Raw genomic sequence first — 26,825 nt, 5'->3', positions numbered from 1 at the left:
GTGCACTCTGCAAAGTTGTTCTTTTTTTAAATGGAGTAATATTTCGCAAACCATGTGCAGACTAGCAGAGATGAGTCTGCTTTAAAAACAAAGCTTACATGAGCAATAAGCCAAGACAGGCCGTTGTGCTTTACGAGTTTTTATAATGGCGAACTCGTAAAACGGTGTTAACACACCATTGCAATGAAAAAGAAAGCAAAACTTAAACAAGTCATTTATTTTTAATGAATAATTAAATATTCCGCCATGTAGGCTACTATAGCTATTGATTAGTAGCTAAACAACGTGGCTAAACAACACAGGAGGCTATATACCGGTGTGACTGGTGTTTTGTGGAAGTGCAGGCCTGTTTTTAATTCAGGTAGAAAGATAGTAACTGTAGAATAGGCCTAGACCCAACTACTCAAGACTGATAAGATTTGAGCAAAATATTGTAGAAATACACTGGATTAAAAAAGAAATTCAGCTAGTGTGTGGCCTCAATGAATGGTCACTTTCATGAGAAATGAATTGCAGACGTGTTCAGCCCAAAAAATGTTAACAATTTTAATCTGTTTTACAGATACAGTATATAACTTTGTTTTCATTTCCGTGTTGTAAAGAAAATATGCGGCATGCTAAGTCAACCTTCATTTTTACAATAACAAAATATTGAGACATATGGGAAACACTAATAAACTGGAGCTTATTGATGCAGTTTATTACCACGTGTTTGATTGCATAGTAGTAAGCTAGTCATCCACTCTACAATGATAACATCCAATAATGATAAGTAACAAAGAGAGACACTTTAATCCTGAGTACTGACAATATAAAATAACAGAATATATTTCATAGCTCTACTTCCAAAACTTGGCATAACCTATACTGTGTTAATACTGATGGACCATAGAAAATCTCTTCATATCAGGGTGCTGCGCTGTTCAAGGCACAGGCTGCGATATAGAAAACACAACGTTCACGCCATCCTGCAGGGAACCATGATGACTTTCTGTAACAGTCTTAGAAATCAGCATAAGGTGGGAAACAAGAGAACGGCTCTCTTTTCAGCACAGAACCATTTTTTGCTAAATATGCATATTTACAGGCCAATGAACATCATGTCAGAAAGTTACACAGCAAACATTCACATGGTTATCCAATACTGAGGGAATCAATAAAGCAATGAAGTGAGAGCTGAAGAAAAGCAGAGAGAGAAACTGGCTAACTTGAACAAATACGATGCCAAATTTCATCCAATATCCTTTTAATCAATATAATCTCACTCATTTCATATGCAAATTGAACTAATATGATGAAATGCAAATTTCCCTCATGAAAACAAACGGATCATTTTCAGCCCATAATACGCGGATAGAGGATTGATGGATTCCTTCCATTTCATTGAGCTGTTTAGACTGCACCCTCTAGGCATAAATCTTTATTTCCCATTCTGAAACATGTTCTGATGAGATGCTCGCAGGATAATGATAGCAGGATAAGAAAACATTTCAAAACACTTATAAAGTACAACAGTGAAAAATATAAAGTATTAAAAATACTATTTACTGTTTTAAAATTCTATTTACATATAGGCGGCTACTCTGAACATATAAAACTGGACTCAATGACAGATCGTCAATGTCATCAATTGTCTTTAATTAGGTTGATCCTTCATGGGCGGAGAGAAGACTTTAGGAAACAGGATGGTTGAGATTTGAAGCTCCTCTGAACTTTGTCGCCGACTTCCTGGATGCACTGCATTATGGGTCACCGTCTGGGGGTGGAGGTTGGCACAGCTTGTACAGCCTGATTGGAGACGGAGAAACACACGGATGAGACGGCATTAACCTCAGGTGAGTCAGCGAGTCACAGGTAAACTACACACTAACATGCAGTATCATAAACACTGAACACTATGCACACAGCCATGCAGAAACACAGAGGGAAGATCTGAAGGTGATCCGTCACTGAGTGTCACTTCCTATTATTGCCACAATACTCCATTGGTCCTGTATGTCCTAAAGTCTCTGTCCAGTTTCGGGAGGAAAGCTTTGAGTATTCACATAACTATTTTTAGCAGCACACACCCAGTACTGTGCTACAAAGAACATCTATGTGAGTACTGAAACTGATAGAAATTACTTCAGAGTTTATCTCCTACCCTGACAGAAGTGTTGTGTGTTGGTACAAAAGTGAACTGTATTTGGTTTGGTAATATTTAGGGGAACATTTTTTGTGAATATAAAATCTAAAACCTAGTCATAACTTTAAAAACCCACAAGAAGTACTTACAACTATAAGTCGAAGCTACTACTGTCTGTTCTGCTGCCGGTTTGCCTTACCTTCCAGAAGTCATAGGCTCCCATTGTTTTAAAAAATGCATTAAAAACAGCTTGCAGAGACAAACTGCTGCACTGACAAATGTAATCCATCATTTGAAACAACATTTGTATTGTATTTTTTTCCTAACATGACTTTATAAGGCCACAATCACTGTAGTTGCAATTGTGTCAAAAGTAGTTCCACTCTGACAGAACTGAATGATCATGAGATCACTGTGAGTATTTGCCTCCCACTCTGCCTTAAGTTTCGTTTCGCCTGTTCACTGCCACCAGAAGCAATTAACAGTGTGCGGTAATGGAAAAAGTGAAAATATTCCCCATTAAACTCAATAATTAGCTAGGAAAAACTGCAATACAGGTTATGTTCAACATGATGTATTGTGTTAGTCAACGCAAGGAAAAAAAACTAAAATGACTCCGGTGTTATCCTTTAACACCTCACATACATGTTTCCCAGTATCAGCTATATTTCTGGCATCCCACTGCAGCACTGCTGTCCTCTGGAGTTGAAATAATCGCTAAAGGGCAGATGGGTGTCACGCACGATGACCTTGGCCTGACATCGCCCCGCGGCACACAAGTCAAACTCGCCGACAGCTTAATTTAACCTAGCACTCAATTTCACTCTCCTCTTATCTTTAGTGCAGCGATAGTGAGGATCTCCATCCAGTGAACCAGCCCTTTGAATCGGGATAGGAGCGCGTCTCACGGTCCAGAAAGCACACTTACACATTCTGGAGCAGTCACTCACACTGCAACAATTATGACATAAACCTACTGAGAGTGCAGCAATTTCACCCTCCGACCACAACGTCTCAACACTAATCATCCCCCTACTTAATTGTATTTGTCAATTTCACTAAAAGGTTCAAAAGGGCTGCCTGTCACACAAAAGCCCATATGTCATAGCCAAATGGCTGAGGCAGTCCTTGTCCTTAACTTGGTGCTAGTGAGTGCAGGGAGCTCCCTTCTAATGGAACCACTTGGTTCTGGTCTGACACACAAAAAAGCACACACACACACACACACACACACACACACACACACACACACACACGCACACGCACACACAGACCCAATACAAACAAGTGCACTAGGTATGCACTGTACGAACACATGCTCACTTTTACAAAAGCAGAAATAAGTACCCACAGATGGACATTATTAGTTTAATAGGCTGGTGTTACCGCACATCAACGGGACGTGACTGCAGTTTTACCTTGGCACTGTTGACGGCGTGCGATCCCTCACTCCCAGGTTCTTGGCAGAATTCTGAACTCTTGCACCCTAAACGACAAACAGAGATCAACAATTCATGGCGTCCTGGATCGATTTGAAATGCAACTGACATAAATAGCAGCTAAGAATAACACCACAGACAGAAGAGCTTAAACAAAGCTTAGACAGTAAGCCAGAGGACATTTCAGCCCTCCGAGCATTGGGAATGCTTTGGCCCAAAAGCTTTGTGTGTAAAAAAAAATGTTGACATTGTCTGGTGATTCAGCTTTTGCTTGGACACAAATTGCTGAGCAATATTAGCCAAACTCTCTACTGTGTGGAATTATATTTGTTGCAACTGCCAACATTAGTTCATTGAACATTTTATCAAGAAACACTGGGAACTATTGAGGCCTTGCTGTTTTCAGTGGTATAACTCTTCCTAGATAGATCGCTTTGCGCTGGCCTTGGTTGTTGAATGGATTTGTTTATGGCTGTAAATTCAGAAATACAGGATGCACATATTTTAAAAGTCCCCTGGGTCCAGGGGATGAGCTATGATTGGACGCCATCTTAGCCAGAATCAATCTCTGGTGATGGCGGTTGTTTAATGGCCTGAGTTTCCCCCAAGTGAGATTGCTTTCTGCCAGGTCCAGAATGACTGGCAGTCACCTGTGAGAACAAAGGTGTAAATCCTAAACATTAACACCACCGATAAATATTGTGGCTGGCTAAGTGGATGTCATACGGTGCGTGTTGAGCCCCCTCTATTTAAGCCACAGCTGCCTTTTGTCTGTTTGACCATGTACGCAAGAAAGCGCGCATGCATGTGTGTAGTTTTCTATGGGGAACGAAAAGTGGGCAGTAAGGAATTTGGACGATGAAAGGTGTGTGCGTGTGTGTGTGTGTTTGTATTTGAGAGAGTTCGATTGTGCCCAGTCAGGAGCATGCCTTCACTTCGCTAATGTTCCTGTATTCTGCTGGCCGTGTGCAGAGTCGGCAGATACACAACTGCGGGGGGCAGGAGGTGTGTGCAGAAAGCAACTCAGTCCCTCTGCAATTTAGAGACAAGAACACCTGCACTCACAAATACCACCCCCCCCCCCCCTCTCTCACACACACACACACACACACACACACACACACACAGAAATACATAATCAAATCATTACCCCGAGAGGTCATCAACATCTCCTCTTTGAGTAGAGAGGGAGCGACTGGCCAAGAGTGCATTAGCTGTCTGACCTCTCTGTTCTTACTGTCTGTCCTATGCTACGCCCGGATAGCAGGATAGCATCAGCAATTATCCGATGCCTATCACAGCCATCCATCCTGATGCCTCCAGACACAGATGCCCCCTAATGTCCCTAAAAAACATGGCACTCCGACACACACCGAGAAGTTCAGGTGAGTTAGTGGCAATAGTAGAAACAAAACTCTCTTTTTTTGTAGTCACTTCAACAAATGGAACTTTCTTAAAATGATAGATGTCTGAAACTATTCATATTGGATGACGTCTCAGGCATTATAAAAGCAAATGGAGGAAAACAGAGTCCATCCGGTGTCTCATTCCTATATTTAAAATGTTGTTCACATGCGTCACATTTCTGTTTTACCTGATACCTAAAACCTGCTAGCTGAATGTTTTATAAATGATGTATCTGCACCCAAAACTGATTTATTTTGAGATTCTGCCAAGGACCTGATGGCTGAAACATCAATGAGAAGGTGAAAAAAATATTTCCTGGGAGTAAATTTTTATTCATCATGTTGAATCTAGTTTATTCCATTTGATCTGTCCTGATCTGCTCTTCCCAGTATCAAGTTTTCTCTGGCAAATTAGACTTCCAAATCTCTTACCCGTGGGTGTAACGTTACCAATGGAGGGACAGTTCAGCCAATAAATGCTTTGATTTTCTTCGTCCAAATTCCTTGGGCTATGTTTGGTTTCTCCCAGACCCCACTAGTTGAGCAAAGATGCAATTTTTCAAAGGCAGCCCCCCCAGGTTTACTAATGCTACACGTATTTGTCATGAAAGGCTTTTTAATCATTTTTGGGGGAAAGAAAGAAGCTTTTGCTGCTGTCCAAAAGCAACATTTCTCAGTGTTCTCATGTCTTCAGTATAATTTCCCTCTCCACTTTCTCTGTTCTTTCTCTCCCTCTCTCTGATTGCAACATTACCAGATATGCATCCACTTCTGCCAGAAACGCATGCACGTTCAAGTAGGGCTGGGCGATAATTCAACATATTCTCGTTTATCGTCTTTCAGTGGAATCATATTGTGATGATATGAAGATATTTTAATAGCATGACACACATTTCTGGTGTCTAAATTGATGATGACAAGCAAATTTTACTTAAAAACTCTCATAAAATGAGGTATGGTAGGAATATTATTTGAATATTTCTGTTTTGTTTGACGTCACACCTAACATTAGCATTCGGTTCAATGAGACGAACATTAATTTGATTATTTAACGTGATTTTGCATACATGAACCATATTGTGATATATATTGATATCGAGAAAAATCCTTATGATTATCGTGATATTGATTTCAACCATATCGCCCAGGCCTACGTTCAAGTATATTTCCTAGCATTTATAAAAGCAGTCATCACTTCAGAACTTGCCCCTGCCATATGTTGATACAGGATAAATAAAGTCTAAAAGGGTGATATTGTAAATTATCTCCTCAAGACAGTTCTCAAAGTATAGGGTGCTCACTGCTCACTTCTTATACAATCAAAATATTGGACATTGCCAGGCACAAGTTTAAAAATCAAGCCAGGATTGGACCAATTTTTCCCAAATCACTGCAATGCTGATGCATCCCAAGCTGAGTGGTGGTGTCTAGGCATGATGGATGGGTCCTATTGGGCTCGATGCTGTGCTGGGTAATCTTTCGTGAGTGAGCAGATGAATATTCAGCTAGGAAGTAGAGGCATAGCCAGTCCCTGAGTGATATTCATATTCAACAGATTCATCAGCTGATGTCTGAGACCAAGGACACACACGCACACACACACACACACACACACACACACACACACACAGCAGACTCCCCTCTGCTCTCTATTTGGTCTGAAGTTACCTCCTCTCAGTGGTGCCTAGGTCAATGATGACACAAGAAAATGTCAAGTCAAATGTCTAATGAGACTTGGGAAAAGGTTGAGCAAAAAGGAGATGCAATAACACACAATTAAAAAGTCCATAAATCCATAAATTACCTGTCTCAATTTAAGAAACACTGTACAATAAATGTCACATTGTACTGCGATTATTCTACAAAGACAAATTACAGGGCTTACACTGGGCTCTGCAAAACTTAGTGAAACAGCCAAACACCATACCTGCACCTTTTTATATTCTATTGAACAATATCTCATACCCACACCCTGCACATGGTCGTATTCTTTCTAGCCACATAGTACTGAAGGTCAAACAATGCACAGAGTTGCATTCTTCTGGCTGGCAGCCCACTTCCTCTAAGAGTGTAGAGATTAAACGTCTCCGCCTCCCGCATGTTCCAGGCCTCTCGACTAACCTCTCCTCTGACTGCAAGCAGCACTCGCAGAACTTCTAATGGGAGTTAGAGATGCAGGGCAAGTTCTGGTCACGGCTCAAGCCTTTTGTGGGGCGAAAATGCATACGCTATGAGAAAGTAATGGGAATTGCTTCTCTCAGCCCCAGGTAGACATGCAAATACAATACAAATAAGCTCCAGTCCTTCAACTCTCTTTCTCCCTTTTTCTCTCTGATTCATATTCTGGCAGAAGTGGATGCCTATCTGGTAATGTTGCAATCAGAAAGAGAGAGAATGAACAGAGAAAGTGGTGAGATAAATTATACTGAAGACAGCAGAAATGAGAACGATTGTTGCTTTTGGACGGCAGAAAAAGATTCCTTCTTTTCCCCCCAAAATGATTAAAAAGTCTTTCATAACAAATTCATTTAGCGTTAGTAAACCTGGGGGCAGCCTTTGAAAAATTGCATCTTTGCTTAGCTAGTGAAGTCTGGAGGAAACCAAACAGTCTGAGGAAGTTGGTCGAAAAAAATCAAAGCATTTATTGGCCTAACTGTCTCTCCATTGGCAATGTTAAATCCAAGGGTAATAGATTTGGCAGTCTAGTTTGCCAGACTCAATGAAGCACACAGTCGATCTCATCATTTTTGGAAGCAGAAATTGCAGCATGGATTGAAACATAGATCCTGTCTCCCTCCAAGTGAAACAATGCTAGTAAAATCTCACTGCTGGGGCTGTACCAACAAAAGCAAATAATTTGTAATCCAGCAACGGGATCAGACCGTAGCAGCAATAGAAGGAGGCTGAGCAGAATATAAACAGAGAGGGGATATGTGGAGTGGAGTAAGATGCAAATGTGTCGCCCTAACCTTTAGCAGTCACACTGTGTATGTGTGTGCACGTACACATGTGCATGCATGTGTATGCTTCCACATACCTGTTTCCTCATGACGTCGGTGGCCTGCATGATGCAGCGGGGGGGCAGGCCGTGGTTTCGAGCCAGCAGGATAGCCTGCTCCAGTGTCACACTCAGAGTACAGCTGTTGGTCAGAGAGGAAAACATAATGTCAAGCTTAAACACACACCCTCAGTATTTATCAAGATGTCACTGGGGGAGTGGATGTTGGATTCTCTGAAGACCAATATCGTTCCTGAAAATGCAGTTTTGTGAGTAAGGAATGTTGCACCAAGAGATTTGGGAGATGTGTTTTCTTATTCCACAAATACTGTACTATCAAAGCATACAGTCTGTAATTGACTCACAAGAGAATCATCTATAGTGATGATACAGGCCTGCGCTGACTCAACACTGAGAGATTCATAGCCCTCGAGGTGCTCTGATGGCAACAAAGCAGTCTTTGCTACAGACGGAGACATTCATTTGAGCCTGAAAGCAAGATTTGAGACTGAGTACTTTGGCTGTGAAGGCAGAAGAAACAAAAGCATGCCAAACTAACACTCTGGGCTACATCCAGATACGGCAGATCTCCAGCAGAACTCAATAAGACTATCAAATCTCCATGTCGGTCTTTCGCTCCTCTTGACACCTTGTCATTATCATCATATTTCTCCTGCTTCACCTTTGCTCATCTCCTCGCTAATGAATCAATTCAGTCACCATTGATATGTCGCTCACAGTGAGCAAACGCCCAGCATCAGGAGAATGATAAAACCCCCTGATTTTTTGCTTTAGATTAAATAGGAGGAGAGGAATAAACCTTGAGGTGGACTTTCAGCACTTGCAGAGACAACCCAGTTTTCTCATCATCAGGATTGATACTTTCATCGCAGCCGGGGGAAAAAGGTCCAAGGACGAGTCAGTGTGTATTCTGTAGCAGAAGCTATATACTCTCACTGCTGTAGGGGTGTGATGTGTGTAAAATGAGTGTTGAGGTGTGTCTGTGATTCATTAGTCACAGCAAACTTCCTTCCCACACACACACAGACACACCCGAGTCTCTCCCTCCCTCTCTCTTTCTCACACACACAGGCGGCAGTGTGTGGATAAATCCTTAGAGAGCCAGTGACAGGTGTCAAGGGTACTGGGTGACCTTTCTATGATAATAAGCTGCACAAGCATATTGATCCAGGGCCCTTTCACTGCAAATTGAACTGTCCAAAGTTCCAACACTGCCAGATTGAGTTTCATTGAGTAACATTGCCATGGGGCTGGTAAGAAAGCTGTTTGATTAATATCTCTGTCTTGCATGGTAGTGTTTTACTCTTGACTCAAAACAAAACTTAAAAAAAAACTGAACAGATGTGCGGTAAGGGACGTATTGCTGCCATAAACCATCACTGCAGATCAATCAGATCAGGATTTAAATGTCCCCTTGAGTTCCAGTTGCACAACTTTATGACCGCATAACATCATGTGATAAAAGTAATGAACCCGAAGATCATCTGCAGTATGTGCTGAGCGGCATTCCAGTGAAGATTTGCAGGAGATGTCCTTTCACAAGCCACCGCTGGATTTTTTAACCACCCATTTGAGCTTCTCACACCGATAAAGGAGGAAAAAAACCCACGGAGGATCCTTCAATATCTCCTCAGCAGGAGCGGGATGAAGGAACTACTCAGAATCCATGTGTATGAGGCCCCTTGGTCTCCCTGTTCATTAGGGCTGGTGTGATAGGATGAGGTGATTTATACCCATCTGTTTTATGTGGTTCCAGCCCACATCCCATTTACAGCCTCCGTTCCCCCAGAGCTGAGTCCATACTGATAAATGAGAGGGAAAGACGGGGCGAGAGAGAGAGAGAAGGAGAGAGGGAGTAAGAGAGAGAGAGAGAGTAAGACAGATAGAGAGGATACAGGATGCAGCGAGGGGATCAACAAGAGGAGGAAGCAGCAGAAAATGAGATAAAAGTACAGGGCAGAGAGGACGTAGAAGGAAAGTATACAGACTAAACATTTAAATTGGATATTATAAAGTACTGTATGCACAGTGCATCGTTCTTTTAAGAGCTTCATTTTAAGACTCGGTTTACATTTCCATAAACTCCGCACTTGACTCCAAGTAGAGGTCAGATGAAGGAAAAGTCACAGCGCTGAATAAAAAGGCCCCAGAAAGTGAAGCAGATCTGAACATGTAGCCCAAATGTACGACTGCTGTCTGATATGTCTGTGAATGACAAAAAGCAAAGCATCTCAAACTCTGTGTGAAAGCTAGTGTCTTTGAACGTGCATGAGGCTTTGTGCTTTTGTTCCATTCTCCCTTCCTGCTATCTTTTTGTCTTGCTGGCAGAGTGTGAGCTCTCTCTTTTGCCTCTAATGGATTTTATAGGGGTGATGGACGAAAAATGTAGAGAAGAGAGGAGCACAGCATATTGCAAACTGCTGATGCCCCCAAATATCACGCTTTCACTGTTATTAAAACTCATCCATCAAGCCAACTAATCCAATCAATAGTGCATGAGAAGGCTGCCATACTGATAATGCAATTTCCACATTACTAATCTACTGGCTTGGCTTCATAGGTTTTTCATTTATACCGAGAGATTTATTCGCTGTTCTCGCCATTTACATGAACAATACACAGAAGATTTTTTTTTGTGTATTATGTTTGAAATTATACAGAGGAAGCACTGAAATAGGTTTACTCATGTATAATCTGTTCTATCAATAGTAAGGCAGTTATACACAACACCTTGACTGTCATAAAGACTTGTTTTTTTTGGATAGTAACATCAAGCATCAAGGCAGTTCGAACTTACGAGTGGTAGTGAATCCAACGCACCTTTCTTTCTGTAGCTTTGAAAGGTAAAATAGTATTTAGGGAGAAAGCCAGTTCACAAATAATCCTGAATATGGCAGGCCTTGTCACCTGCTGTGTCACGGTACACTTAGCCTGTCTGGGTAACTTGTGGCTAGTGTGTGTAATTGCACACACACACGCACACACGCACACACACACAGGCTGTGGGTTAATAAAGGAGCAGCAGTCATTGCACAGACGGGAACTTTCTATTAGAGCTCAGGCAACCAGGCAGCTCCATCCATGGCACTTTATCAAACCATCAGTCACATCCAGCATACACATGAGGGTGTGTGTGCGTGCGACTGTGTGAGTATGTGCGTGTGACTGTGACAAAAAGATATGGAAACAGTCATAGGCTAAAGAAAGAGGGTATCAGAGAGAGGGGTGGGTGGAGAGAAAGAACAAAGTAAGAGATGAAAGATGAAAGCTGGAACTGGAGATCAGGGGTGACAAACGATCAGAATATTTCTGTCCTCATGCATTGATGAATGATGCCCTCAGCAGCAGGTGAATTAGGGAGCCGTATATAGAATTCAATGAGAATAGAAGTAATTGACCTGTCTCCTTCCTGTGTAAAGTGCTATGCGTACTTAAAAGTCCCTAATCTGGTCTGAGAAACAATGGGCCCCATTAACGAGAACGTCCTAATGATAATTAATGCACAGAACGGTGTATTAATAGAAAATCCCCACAGTGAGTAGTGCAGGGTGCAAAGAGAGGGCTGAGTTATGTCATGAAATGCAGTGGTAGAAAGAGGATGAAAGAAGGAGCACAGAACGAGGGAGAAATGGTGGTAATGATGGTAAAGGTGAGAAGGATGTCAACGAGCGAGATGAAAGAGAGCGGAAAACTGCAAGAGAGCTGTCACACACGAGGATCCAGAAAGAAAACGAGGAGTGGGGAAAGTAGAAAGGTATGATTTAACTGGAGGTGGTGCACACAGGATTGCAAGACGTATACACACACACACACATACACTCACCGATGAACGCCGCTGTTGCACATGACGATGTGTGTGGCTCCGAGGCGTGAGCAGAGCTCAGAGGCCACAGTTAGCAGCCCCACTCCAGAAGCGCCGCAGGCTGTGTACTGACAGGCAGCAGTACGCCGACAACTGATAAAACTCTCCATCAGACGGTAGAGCTCCTCCAGAGCGTTGAGGGGACGCATCAACTGGATAGACACAGAGGGAGAGGGGCTGGGTCAGGATCAAACAGGAATGATATGAACGACTGGCAGCTTGTTCATGTACAAAGGAGTACAAAGAGAGGAGGGCATAGCAAACTGGGGAGGGAGAGTGTGTCTGCAGACGAGGATGTGCTTGCAGTCCTCCATCAGGCAGACCCAGGATGTGGGAGTAATGCTGCGTTCACGGATTTACCGTAAACACGAGCTGCCCACTGGTGAAAAAAAATTCACCTCAGCCTCTTAGTGGTAATTACAAGTAGGATATGTGGAAATTTTGTGGACTTCCCACTTGGTGTCACAAATTCCAGAGGTGTCTCAACACAACAAATCCACCAATGTTTGCAATCAAAGATAATAGAAACTGAGTTTGTAGCAACAAGACGTAATCCCGTTCTTCCTCTTTTTCCCATATGACATGAACGCAGCAGGTTGTGTGAGGGTGTTCTTACCTTGTCTATTAAGGCAGCTTTGGGTGCAGAGCTGGGTGGCATGTTGGACTGGTCCAGGTAGAATGCCCTGGAAGAAACCCCAAACAAAAAAAACTGTTCAGATATGGAGCAACCTTAACAGGATATTTGCAATGTAATTGGAGGGCAAGACTGTTTTTACTGTCCAGATGTGAAGCATTAATGTACATGGAGTGGATACTCATTAAACAATAGTACAAAAGTTGTTATTCACTGACTGAACAACACACTGTGGTGCTCTCCTCCCTGCGCCATGAGGTCATCAGGAGCAAGGCACTGGCTGCCTTTCTGGGAAAAGTAGGCCACCCGTTCATTATGGAGCTCCACCATCTGACTATCAATCATGAGAGTAACTCGGGCACAGCTCAGCAGAAACACAGACTAAGCATCTCTTGTCCTGGGCTTCACTCCAAATGCCATTGCCTCATTCATTCATGGAGTACAGTTGATTTGGTGTAATGTCTTATTCCTCCATCGGAGGCAGCACTGGACTGGTATCTTCGAGGAGATAGAGAGGCTGCGTGCTGCAATGAGCCCAATGGAGGTTGAGTGCTGTTGGTGCAAGCTCAGCAGTCTGTGACTCTATCAAATCTCTGTAATCCAGCACTGTACTATAAATAGGTATACTATGCTACATTAAACCCCTTGTAATAAAATCACACGCTACATTGTCTCATGCCAGAAGCAATAATATAATAATAATATACAACACACAGCCATCCATATAGTATACGTTTTTGAAATCATAAATGTAATGTTTATGGCAAAATTCGGTTATAAGAGATGCAGGAACAAGAGACTTTGCGGGAGGAAGATTGTTTACAAGAATCTATGAAGCAGAGTTCACTCATCTGCATTCAGTCTGCCAGCAAGTGATTAAAATCAGGCCAGGGAGGCATTCATTATGACTGTGGTATTTCTGCCTGACATAATATTAATGAAATTAATTAATCAGAGCAGCATTAAAACATCCATGATTCAAGATTTTATAGTGATATAAATCAGGACTCAGCGGAATTGAAATGAAGTAGGTGATCAAGAACACAGACACACACACAATAACTACATACTCCACCGCAGCCATACTGAAGTAAACACACCCACACCCACTGGAACCAAGAAATATGCGTTCACATACATACAAGGCCCTAATGCCTCCATAATGCACTCAGATCCCATTTAGACTAATGGGGCTAAGGGGCTAATATGTGGGCAGAGCTTTCACATCTGCAACACAGCATGCTGCCTACACACTAACAGGATGTTTGTCATTTTAGTCCTGATTAACAGTAGAGCAGCTTATTAATATCCACATGCATGACACTAACACACAACACAACACATCTATTCTAAGACACAGATGAGTAGCGCAGCCATTTTATGCCTTCCTTTCTTGACAGTTTCCAAGTGTTTTCCAATTATTTCATCCCTATCCAGCGAATTATCCTTTAACCTTGTGGCGTGCACTACTAAATGACTATGAGCAGAGTTTACTACGGGTTCAGACGGAGCTAACAGCCCATGTAATTGGTTCAAGACGGCTTTATCATTCACAAGATGCTCAAGATAGTCTGGGAATTACACAGCGCTTCAGAACCGCCAAACCTCTTCAATTCCTCTTATAAACAGCTGGCAAACATATAAAGTGGCATGAGGGCCATAATGTCATTTGCTAAATAATATATAAAGGGTGGATGGATGAAGGGTATGTGGGGTCTGCACAGTGTTTAAAGCACTAAATATTTGATTTCCTCATTAAGATTTGTGCTGTTAGCAACTGGCATCAATATTGTGCTGTATGCATGTGTATATGTGTGCGTGCGTGTGTGTATAAAGCCTAGGTACTGTGGAAAAACAAACTACTGCAGTCCATGAAAGTTGCATCTAACTCCTTCCAAACAAAACATCATTCTCTTTACACGACAAACAAAGAGAGGGCTGAGATTCATTCAAGCGATAAAACGTCTACACTATGAAAACAAAAAAGAAAACAACTCCATTCAAACTGAAAACCTTGCCCTGAAATAGTTCTTACTGAAGATCTTGCTGCAGGTATGGCCTGTTATCTGTTATACCCCAACTGTGTGCTGCGAGCCCACTCACCCTTGTCCTTCTTATCGGTCTGCTGCTCAGACCTTTATCTTGAAGGTCTATACTAGAATCTGTCTGAGAGAAGAGTCACCTTCTGTATAACTGGCCAACTCCACTCCATCTGAACAATGCTCGCATTTACGTTTATCTGTTTTGGCAAAAAAAAAAAGAAAACCTGAACTCACCTTGCCCTTGTACACACATTTAGCAGAGACAAGGCCATTTTACCCACTGATTATCTCACAGACTTACTCCAAGAGGCTGGGCGTTCTAAAAATACAGACAACCACAGCCTGAGGGACAGAGCTGACTCTCCTGGAGGTCTCTAATGACAAAATAATAAGAGTCAGACTACAAGTGATGTGTGGTTTACAGTAGGCCTGTATTACATCCTCTGGGCTTATGATGTTTTGTCAGAGGTTTGGAAACTAGGCACTTCAGAAATTATTATGAGTGAAAAATGACATTTTAAGCCCACACACAGTGTGCAAACATCACTGTGTGGCTAACAACATATTACATACATATTAGGTGTAGGCCTAAATCCACAGGGCGCCTATACTGTTTCCTTTCCCATCGACAGTGGCTCTCAGGTTTACCCACGCCCCTTTGCTCAACTCTCACATGGAGCCTGAACTCCAGCTGCCCCATTTTAAAGGCAATCAAGAGCTGCGAAGGCCAGATTGAAGAAAAGGACATAGTGGGCCCCCAGCAGCATGGTCACAAGCTTGTAATCATTCCCTCTGAGCCACAGGCACCCTCCAACAACATTTAAGACAGTAACAGCTTCTCCACTTTATTTTTATGGGTTCCATGGGAGATTTCCTCCAATCAAAACCCCAACCCACTAACCCTCTGACTGCACAATGTGTAACAGAAGAATGTTTTAGTAACCATGTGCGATCAGCTCTGTGGCTTTATTTCATCTGGGAAGAACATTTCCCCTATTTGTATTTGTGGCTATAAAGCTCTGGAAAACCAAGGGTGAAGTTAGTGGGGCAGCAAGCGCGGGCTTTCAGCCCCCTCTGCAAAAACTAATGCCCCTACCCCCCATTACCCTCCACCCCCACACCCCCCATCCCAGTCCCAACAGGTTTTTACACAAGGCTCTAATGGAGGATTTGGCTGCAGGCCAGGGATGCCCTGCTCTGCTTTCAACCGGCCTTATTTTAATGGGCCTATGAGGATACTTAATTCCCTTTGTTTCTGCTTTCTTCATAACAATAGGACACTTCAGGCCTTTTCCCAACACAGGAGCATTAGCAGTGGCTACAGTGTCAATGAAGGGGGATCTACAACACAGATGTTTTCAAAGTAGAAGCGTGGGAACAGTAGCATGACATCCTCTAGAAAAAGTACACGGACAAGAGAAAAGACGAAATGATCCCTGAAACATTTTGAGTGATGACTAAAAACATTCTAAATGTGATTGTTTAGCATATTCAGTGGATTTGACTACCACCAAACCATTGAGGACACATTTAAAGTGTCCAGGATTTTTGCCATTCCACGTGTGTGTGACCCCGCAGAGGTGCATGCTGGTCCATGTAAATCACTGACGCTGCCGTGATGAACGACACTCACGGTTATTAAATCCTCCACAAACCCCTGCAGTGTGTGGCTGAACTGCCCATGGGCTAATGAGGCCTTGCCGGAGGTCTCACATGCCATATAGTGATATTTCTGCATTGACGCTGGTGTGATGCAGTGTGTAGTGTGCTGCAGGTCATTTCTGTATCCCACGCCTCCTTATTTACACTTCCGAGGATTTATGACCAGCGATCTGACGGCCACAGTTTAATATAGAAATGCATGCCAGGTAAAATTACTTGGAGTGTTCACACTTGATAAATATATAGTAGGTATAACTAGGTAATAATGACAATGTTTCCTTTTGTTCAATAATAAAAGTTAAAAAAAATATGACTATTATGACAATGATCAAAGTCATCAAATTACAATAAATATGGACTATTCTTCTGAAGGCACTGAACTCCCTGAATATAGTCAACAGAAAAGTATTACACACACACATTATATGCTGCTTTGATTTAATTTCACACTTTCATTATAGAGGTCAAGAAGGCCATTGTCAAAGCCATTAGTGTCAATCAAGACGAAGAAACAAATGTCCGGTCCTTGACACCAAAAGCAGATCAGCCTTAATGGGGTTTTAGTGTCAGATCCCGTTTAAGACATACCTTAGCTCTCCTAAATCACTGTCATAGAGGAAACACAAGCAGTTACATGTTCTTACTACATGTAAGAAGGTGCCTTGCCATGTGAAAAATATCCATGGCTCCTCTTGGACAGATGAACGCATGCATTTCATTGGTGTAAGATGATACTGTTTTCCCCTCTGTCTGGCAGAATCACACATAGTTCAGGCTGCTGCAAAGATGAGTCAAGGTCTTTTTTACAGTATCAAGCATCGCTAAGTGTAAGTGCAGAGCCGTGATCATTCTGGCCGTTCCACAATATAATGAATGAGGAATGATAAATGGAACCTGGTCAGTGATCCTCAGCCTCAAGAGGCTTTATAAACGCAGGTTCACTGCACTCCAGCTGGACCAGAACAAAGCCCCACCACCTTCCCCCCTGCTCTTAGTGAACTGGGACTCCCTTCGCCAAGGCAAAGACTGTAGCATTTTCATCACTTTTTGAACTGTGGGAATACATTAAGAGACAGCAATGCTCAGTTCTGTTTATAAAATGCACATGGGCATCTTGTCATTGCCTCGCTGCTGCAGCTAAGAGAATATCCATAATCAGCATAGAAATGAGACTCGTGACTTGATCCAAGGAGAAGCAGGGTGGCTGAGCCATGTTTCTCATTCAGTGAGAACGACTGCTCAGAACGCTTAGAGTTACTTCTTAGGTTGCAGATAGAGCCATCATAGAAATCTCACTTTTAACCAGCTAGCTGCACTGCTGCTTGACTGCTGCTCCACTCCCAGGAGTAATTGCTTGAGAGAAGCTTGCAGCACTAATGCAGGTCAGAAGCAAGATGTGGGAACTTGCTGCAGTGGCTATCACTGTATTAATCTTTACTACATTAGCCCTGCTACAGTGAACAAGATGCCATCAATTGCATGTAGCAGCTATTCCTTTGGAGCCCAACTACAGATTTGTGGTGATATTTTGATGTTTAACACAGTGGTAGAATGCATGTTTGTGTGCTGAATGACCTTCAGGGATGCCATGCCATCCGTCATCTTGTTCTTTCAGCAGATACTGTGGTGATATCCTTGGGGAGCAGACAGCACAGATTACCCAGAGCTAGCTGTTAGGGAGGCTTGAACTGGATATCTGTTTGTGTGTGTATGTGTGTACCCATTCAAGTGTGTGTGCGTACATGCATTGGGTGCAAGTGTCTGTGCGCATGTTCATGTATATGAGACTAACCAAGCGCAACCTGAGTTAGCAATTACCGCCCTGCTCATTCAGCTAGCAGCATTAATCATGCCGTGCACGTGGCACTTCCCACTGACAGAATTAAACACTAAACACTAGGTCACGCCTGAACAGGAGTGAGGGGATCGATCTCTGCTCCAGCCATAGGGGAGCAGAGATAAAGGAAGGAGTGAGGGAGCTCGCTGCTGTGTTGCAACTGACACTGTGACCTGCAATAACCTCAGGGCATTTTCTCACTGTCTAATCAAGACAAACTGGACTGCAGTTTTGCGATTAACGACTCTCTATAGTTACAGTACAATGTGCAATGAGCAGAAATTACCTGGGGAAGTGCAATTCAAGCACAGATTAGCTGTGTTGTGTGGTAATGACCCATGACTGTTTAAATGGAGGAGTATGAAATACAAGAGACTATGGCAATAATATATATCATTTGGTGGACACTATTATCCTGAATCCCAGTGTATTACTTACCTTTCCGACAAATGGTATATAATTTTAACTTCCACATACATCATGCAATGATGTCAAAGGGAGATGTACTTTGAGATGTGAGAATCTCAGAACTGCCTTGTGTTTCAGTGCCAAATGTTCCTCCACTGTTGCCATATGCATTTCCATTAGGGAGAGAAGCCTAATGCCTGCAGTATAGTTCTCTGCCTGTCCCAGTGCCAGAAACCATTGATTTAAACGTGTCTGGTTACACTGACAGGTTAATGTTATGGCTGCAGGAGACGACATTTGCACATGATACACACTCAGTACAATATGCAATGCAAACAACATGCAGTATTTGTCATGCACACAATGCATTCTCTCTGTCTTTGTTTTGCACTCTATACCATGCATAACAAATCAATACAATAGCAAGAGTGAGCTTGTGAAAGGAAAACCCCATTCCTTTCTGAAACTTCCTGTCAATAAGATCAAAATGAGGTGGAACCAGAAACCTGCAGTAATCTCTCCCTTTGCATAATACATTTGCACACTCTCCTCCCTCTGTTTCTCCTCTCTGCTCCTCCCTCCCCTCCATCACCCCATCTACATCCCTGCCTTGAAATCTCTTCCCATCCTTTCGCCTCACTCCACCTCCTCTGACGATCCTTCCTCTTACCTTTCCCTCTTTCCCATTTTCCCTTGCTGCTCTATCCTAAAGGCAAAGCTGTTTTCTGTGCAATTTCTGTTCTTTCCTCATAAACAACAGGGACTTACAACAGGGAGCTTTGCCTAAAGAGTGGGGTTAATACATGAAGGATTCGATGCTTCTGGACATTTCCCTCATGCGACACAAAAATTAGGGGCAATTACCCCTCCCCATTAAACTCAAAATCGCATTACCATTTCTGCATGTAGTAACTTGCATGAGATTCAAACCAAAAACATGACTAAATCTATGGAAACTGCCTTTTTGCTATATGTCAGGGTTTCAAAACTCTTCTACATCACTGCACGTCAGCTGAGATGGTTCGTAAAAGACTGAAAACATTGTGTGCTGGCTCTGTATACCACTGACTCCTATGGGAGCAGGCATGTGCTTGTGATTTGGCCTGTGAGTTTATGTTTTGCAGAAGACTTGAGTGACTTCATCAGGCGCTATGGCTTTAATCAGACCATACCGTATCTTGGTGTGGGCAATGCAAGCGCACGGCAGAGACAGTGGACTGCTGGGAAATCTCAAAGCAACCCTTGCGATGGTATCATTTACGTGACTGTTATTACTGCTCTGAAATAGGATAAATCCCACGATGAATGCTGGCAAAGGCTTCAATGGTGGAGCGCAAAAAAAGACAGAGAAAGCAAGAGACAAAGACACACAACATGCTTTCGTCATGCTTTTGAATTCACGATAACGCACATATACACATGCACAAATACACTTATGCATTCACACGCACGCACACACACATGTTTACAGAAATATACGTTATCTAGGCCAGCGGTGGGGGTCCGTGAGGGAGATCCAGGGGGTCCCGAGAATAGCAAGGAACTTTAATTCCTCTGTAATTGAATTCACTACAAATGATCCCAATTAGAGAATGTAAGAGTGTATATACGAATCACAGGTTTCACTCTCACCACTATTATCTCCCCACATACACTGCTGACAGTTAGAAAATTAACTCCGAACCCCTCAACAACAAAAATTGGTCTTTGGGACAAAATCTTGGCAAAGGGGGGTCTGTGGCCTAATGCGGCTCTGTTTGGGGGTCTGTGACATGAAAACGTTTGAGAGCCCCTAATCTAGGTGCTGCAGTTCATGCAGTTCAGTATTGCGTGTGCTGGGCTGTTTCTGTCTGTCAGTCAGCCTCTGGCTCCAGACCATACTGTGGGTTAGACCCAGCGCTGCCGTGGCCGGGCTCCAAGGATAACGAGGTGCCTGAGGTTGGAAGGCTGCACTGGAGAGAGGAGTGACATCACAGCCTGGTCTGTGGTCAGCAGAAAGACACATGGCAGGCGGCTAGAGAAAACTACTGGTAATATTGCATAGAGAGACATTGTATTCACTGCCTGTTGCAAGCCAGCTGGGAGTATTTACATTACTGCAATTGATACAAGGTGGTAGCAAAGAAATGTATTCCTGGTGCAACGAACCTACTAAAATTTCGTGAGTGCTCACTGTATTACACCATGTGCAGGCCTACATGAGTGAGTCATTGGCACTGAATGCTGAATGTTCTGTATATATGGAGTGGCTAGTTTACCTCATGTGCCTTGCAATGTCCCTTTGCACTTATGCGATATGCTGTTGTCCTTGAGCTATAGGTGTTCTGTAAGTTGTCACTATGTCTCAGCACAAACACCATCAAATTACCACTAAATTCCTGTACATGTACTCTACTTGGCAAAAATGGTAAATCTGATTCCTGAAACCAGTCTTACAGTACATTAAAGGATTCAACCCATCGGATTATAAACACAGTGGGAGAACTGATAACTTGCTTGAGAGGACAGAGAGATGATTGGATTTCGGCTAAAATAATCTGCAGTTCTGGGCTTTGACAGGTTGTGCTGGAGAGGAGATTGAGTTACTGTATGGCTACCTGAGAGAGCACAGGGTCTCATTTCTCTCTAGGGTCTCTGAAGCAAACCACCTATCCATATCCCCTACCCAGCCCCCTAATCCTCTCCCCATCACCAGCCTCACTCGCCTGGGCTGTCAGCACACATCTGCTCCCTGTTACTGCTGGAGCCTCTGCTGTCAATTCAATTAGGCCTTTTCTGTGCAGGTCAAACTGTATAAAGACGTAGAGTACACGTGCATACATGTCCGTGAGCACACATGCAGACACACACACACACACACACACACACACTAACATTGTGTGTTTGCTAGATTTTGAATAGCACAGCTGAATCTCTCACGCAGTACAGTAGGTATGGTCCATACCATGAAACTATACATGCATACATAACTCAAATGTTTGTACATACAAGATGTAAAGAGGTGCTCCAGGTGGTTATGCGCTAACAAACACACACACACACACACACAGATCTAGACACCAACAGACACAAAGAGATGCATCCAAACACACACTCGTACACATAATATGTCCCTCCCTGTGGTATCTTAATTAGAGCGGTGACATTTCCGAGAATGATCATGAAGCCCCTTATCCCCACTGGAGTCTGCAAACAAGGAGTCAATAAAATAAAGGTGACGCCAGAAAAATGCCAATATTCCCATTCACTATTAAAAGGCTACGGTGTCCCAGAACATTTAGTGGACGATATTATTACACAAAGAGATAGCGGGACAGTCTGGAAGGCCCGACTTACACAGAGGACTGAGAGATGATCCAGCACTATTGGGTTTCTGTTGCCCAGCAGAACCACAACAGTATTTTGGGAAATATGAGGCAATGGCTCACAGAGACGGATGCTGGGCGTTCTCCTCACTCATCAGGCTAAACACTGGGACCAAATTAAAAACTCTCCGTGGACAGCATTCCCAGTACATGAATGTTATTGCGGAGGATATGCAGTGATGTGGCACATGACTGCCCAAGCAGATTCTCCCTAAATAACGTGATGAAGTTTGGCTGTGGGCTCTGTTCTGCGTCTAATTATCTACACAATCAGCAGCAGATGTTTAGCTCAAGCCTGACGTGTCGACCAGTCGCCCTCCCAGGTATTCAATAAAGGAACACACTCTGGCAAGGCTTCAAAACGCTTTCGCAGAGCATGACTGATTCTTTCTATTAACTCAGATGGTATCAGCCTATATCGTCTAATCTTAATACTACAGTATCTGCATTTCATTGGCAACTTAAGAACCTAAGGACTGGCACAACTCATGTAGATATTCACATGCAGACAGAAGGAAAGCTTGGATCTATGATAACAGGCGGCCTGTTTGACAGACTTCAAGAAGATCTGGAGTGTGTGTGTGTGTGTGTGTGTGTCCACTCAGAACATTCTCTTGTATTCACAGCTTTGTTACAGATAGGCGGAACTGTGCTACACAGATATGAGATATTTTATAAAAGCTATATCTCATTTCTTTTTTTGCACAGTATCACAAAATTCTCAACATGAATTCTTGATATGTCTTGTGCCTTCGGGGGCATTCACATCCCGTAATAAACGGGTAGTTTAAATGTGCTTTCCTGTCTCTGAAGTCACAAGTCAGCATCTAATATGAAACACTATTGATATTCAGGCAGCATGTCGTATAGGTTTGACACCCTCACTCTGTCAATTGAGAGGAAATGTGGGGATTAAATAAAGGCAAGCACTTATTTTCAAGTCCCAGAAGCGTCTGTTTTTCATGCGGGCTCTTCAGAAAATTTCCACCTCATTAAGTTAACCATGCCTGGCCAATCACAGAGGGTCTCAGGTGTGCAGCAAACCAACGGGGTGTGAGGTAATTGAGTGCAACAGCTCTACAGAAGCACTACATCAGGCCCGGTGACACGCTGGGCGCTCTCATCCAATCACTGCTGTCCCGCTGTGTGTGTCCTCAACCAATCATAAAACATTCCTGCTGTGTTCTTTCAGCCAATCACCTTGAGGCCCTGCTGGGTGTTCAGAGCCAAGGCCGAGAGAATGTAAGTTTCTCCTGATGCATATTGGATCGTATCTGTTTCTCCTTCACCACAGGACAAGTACAGTGCACAGAAAACTGTTATCAAGTCTTTGTAGCAGAGTTGTAAAGTCAAATTTTAATATGAGGGGGGCGGTTTGAGCCTGTCAATAAGAACAGCAGCACAGGGTAAGTTCTGAAAGAAACGAGTGTGTGTGTGTGTGTGTGTGTGTGTGTGCGCATGCGTAGTATAACATACCTCAGTCTCTTGTAGTACTGTTTGACCTTATCCAATGAGGCTGCATTGATCTGGGCCTGGTATTCCTCCACAGACACATTGTCTCTGTAGTAGTATCCCTCCATACTCTCCAATGCTAGAGAGAGAGAGAGAGAGAGAGAGAGAGAGAGAGAGAGAGAGAGAGAGAGAGAGAGAGAGAGAGAGAGAGAGAGAGAGAGAGAGAGAGAGAGAGAGAGAGAGAGAGAGAGAGAGAGAGAGAGAGAGAGAGAGAGAGAGAGAGAGAGAGAGAGAGAGAGACTGTATGAGTGTCTGCCAGTGTTTTTGATCAAACTTGAAGCTCCTAAACCTTCCTCACTGTACCTTGTGTGAAGAGCACAGGGTAGATCTTGAAGCCTCCTCCGTTCTTCAGCCTCTGAGGCAGCTGGGAGAAGTAGAAACTCTCCAGGTAGAAGCAAACCTTCAGGGCCTGGCGGGTGCCCTCCACTTGGTACGAGATGGGCATGTCTGCCAGAGGAGAGGAGAGGAGAGGAGAGGAGAGGAGAGGAGAGGAGAAATGTTCAATCGTAACAAAAAGTAACAATCGATGAGGATGTAATGATGCTTTTCATTACTTGCAAAAACATTCAGCACTGTAGCGTACATACTTGCCACCAGCGGCTCCCCTTCAAACTGCCGGAAGTAGAAAGTGACCTTCTCCAGGTCAATTAAGGCCACCTGAGTGTCCTCCAACATGGCCTGCTCATCAGTCTGTTGAGAGGCATAAAACAGCCATAAGTGCGTGTGTGTGTGTGTGTGTGTGCGCCTGCGGGACAGAAAGAGAGCAAAGGAGAGAGTGTGTCGCAAAGAAAACCTTCCCCATTTTGCTTGCGGTGCGGCAAGATGCACACATGCCTGACTGAGGAGTGTGCTTGTGTTTATACACGTGACAAAGTGTGTGTATGCTCACGTCTGTGTATAGTACGGATGCCTGTGGAAGTCTGTTAGCATGTCGGCAACTGTTTGCGCCTGTTTTCATGTTTGCTTTTGCCTGCGTGTGTTTGTTTATGTCCGTGCGTACGTGTGTGTGTGTGTGTGTGTGTGTGTGTGAGTGTATACACGCATGTGTGTGCCTGTTTCCTTTTCAAACATCCGCCCCAACATCCTCACACACAAACAAGCACATCTGCTCGTGGCCACAGCGAAGGGGGGCTGGATGTTTCGTTTGTGCCTCTTTGCACTCCTCTGTCACTCTCCCCTTATCTCCCTCTCTCCCTCTCTCTCTCTCCTTCTATCCGTCCACCACATGCAGAGGGATAAACAGTATAGCGGTGGAGGAGGATTAGGGCTTTTTCTAAAGACACATTAGAGATGGCCTGACATGTGACAGAGGGGTGCTCACTCTGCCCCGCTGCCAAGTAACACCTCAGGCTGCTGTGTGTGGGCAGGTTTATCGCAGAGGGCTTCACACACACACACACACACACAGACAACAACACAAACATACAGGGAAACGCACCCACAGCTTGTCTCATGCTGCCTTTCATGTGGTGCCCTAAAAAGGAGCTTGCTGAGATTTCAGTGAAATCACCCGCAGGTACTGAGACCCTGCTTTGTTCCACAGGGGCACTTGAAAGGGAAATGTCTCAAGAAAGAAAGGGGAAGTGAGAGACGCAGAGAGAGAGAGAGAGAGAGAGAGAGAGAGAGAGAGAGAGAGAGAGAGGTAGGAGCAGGGAAAAGCATTTATGATTAGTGGGGACCTGATGTAAGCCTGCACGCCCCTCTAACCTACATAGACAGTCATCCAAAATACACTATTAAAGCACTTCCCTGTGTCTCTAATTCCCACTGAAAGGAAACAGAAATAGAAAGTAAATCTAAATGCCTCATCTCGCTTTTCTCTTAAAAATTGCATTTCCGCCATATGCTTGAACGTACAAAATATCATGGTAAAGGGGAATGACTAAGAAAATAATTACTTTACAGAAGCTATTAACAGAGCCCTCCAGCATGCAAAGCCCCAGTTTCTGTCACTGGGTAAAATTACCTTTAAAATGAAAAGGTATTTTATCAGAAAGGAAAGTCAAGAGAATAAGAGCAATTCATCCTGGTCAATTCAAACCTGATGATCTGTGATTCATATTAAAATGGACAAATTTAGAGTATTTTAAAACCAATAAGTATCTCTGCAACAAAGCTCAACAACGGCTGCTCACAACGAACTCCCCTCTGCACTACTGTAGTCTCTTCCACTGGATTGACTTAAACACATGTAGCAGAATAGACCAGCCTGAGACCTATTAAGACTAAATAACTATTTTAGCAAGGGAAGATGTGAAGAGTTTCATTCCAAAATCTGCACTGTTTGAAAAAGCTGACACAGCTCTCACAAAATGATTACTGGCATGAAAGTAATTTACACTGCAGGGTTTTATTAAAGTTGTGAGTCAATTTAAGAACTACTTAGAACATTTCTGAATAGTTGATTAAAGGTTAGGTTTTTAAGGCTGGAAATGTCAAGTAATGATTTTCAGGTGGCAGATTTTTTCCAAAATAGATAGAATGTCTTTTGGAATGAAAGCATTTATTTCCCTATCACTGAATTATAGATATTTCTCATGTTTGAATCCATAAACAGAGGTTCAGGGTCTGAGCGACAGCAAACCACAACAGCTTTAGTAAGGCTAAGTAACGGCTTTGGTCTCTCTTCTCCTCTGTTACTGCCTGCCTATAGTAGCAGCCCAGTCATATTTGTCATATTTAAATAAATGCCTGATACAGAAGGGCCTGCAGTACTTTTCACATTAACATACAACAAGATCTGCTGTAGAATGTAATGATCATGAGTATTTTTTGATAGGGATAACTTATCCAGGACTTAGGTGGACTGACATCCGCAGATTTGAGTTGATCCTGTTCAGACTTGGACTATTTAATGTGCACACTGAGGACTGTGGTCGTGCTTTCCCTTAATTCAGTTTTGGTTTAGAACAACGGTGCACAAAGAATGAATTGCAGCGTCAGCATGTCTGTGTCTGGGCAATATATTCTTTGGTGAGTCTACTCATCAACATTAAAAACTGCAGCAGGTAGAGGGAGAGAGAGCCTTGGGATAGCACAATGATTTCTCGGTGTCATCTCCTCTGATGATCCGTTAAAAACCCAGGCACATAAAATGGTCGAGCAGATCTTATTTTCTACCGTCAGACTACTCACCATTCTATTTATTCAGAGAGCAGAAAGCAGTGTTGCAGAGTTTAATTCACTTCCTTCGAGTTTTTGGGACTAAATAATTCATATCCCATTTGATGTCTGTGGCGTTTATTAGTATTTCGGTTTTATATTATGAAACCGATGGGAGTGCTAGACATAGTGCAGGGTGCATAAGAAAAAGAAGTGTACAAATCGACTTATGACAAAGCCAGAATCTATGTATAATAATGGGAATCTGTGCATGATAATGTGAAGGTGGACACGCCTTGATTTACATATTCATCACCTCAAGTGGGAATCTTGGCCTTGTATCCCCGAGCACAACTCCAGGGCTGGAATCGACGCAGTGGGGCGTAAGCAAAACGACATAAGCACCACTGCA

At 43.2% G+C, this 26,825-nt stretch overlaps 1 protein-coding gene across 4 annotated transcripts in view; it reads right to left on the bottom strand.

Moving 5' to 3' along the window:
- Positions 1–582: 582 nt before the first annotated feature.
- prex2 (phosphatidylinositol-3,4,5-trisphosphate-dependent Rac exchange factor 2) overlaps positions 583–26,825 on the bottom strand; it is a 97,145-nt gene continuing 70,902 nt past the window's right edge. For 3 of the 4 annotated variants that reach the window (XM_071528188.1, XM_071528186.1, XM_071528187.1), the window contains exons 34-41: positions 23,899–24,001; positions 23,615–23,758; positions 23,276–23,390; positions 12,468–12,534; positions 11,813–12,003; positions 8,008–8,110; positions 3,544–3,611; positions 583–1,788 (exon numbers count right to left, since the gene is read on the bottom strand). In XM_071528188.1, coding sequence (XP_071384289.1) covers positions 1,743–1,788; positions 3,544–3,611; positions 8,008–8,110; positions 11,813–12,003; positions 12,468–12,534; positions 23,276–23,390; positions 23,615–23,758; positions 23,899–24,001 — 837 coding nt within the window. In that variant the 3' untranslated portion in view covers positions 583–1,742. The remainder of the gene's footprint in view (positions 1,789–3,543; positions 3,612–8,007; positions 8,111–11,812; positions 12,004–12,467; positions 12,535–23,275; positions 23,391–23,614; positions 23,759–23,898; positions 24,002–26,825) is intronic. The other variant, XM_071528189.1, reaches the window with a different exon arrangement.

The sequence above is a fragment of the Centroberyx affinis genome, unplaced genomic scaffold, assembly GCF_046629955.1.
Source record: "Centroberyx affinis isolate AG114_WGS23_722 - 3 ecotype Tasmania unplaced genomic scaffold, CSIRO-AGI_Caff_v1 ptg001632l_1, whole genome shotgun sequence".
NCBI lineage: Eukaryota > Metazoa > Chordata > Actinopteri > Beryciformes > Berycidae > Centroberyx > Centroberyx affinis.
Note: the sequence above shows the minus strand (reverse complement) of the source record. Positions and strands in the feature narration are given on the sequence as shown.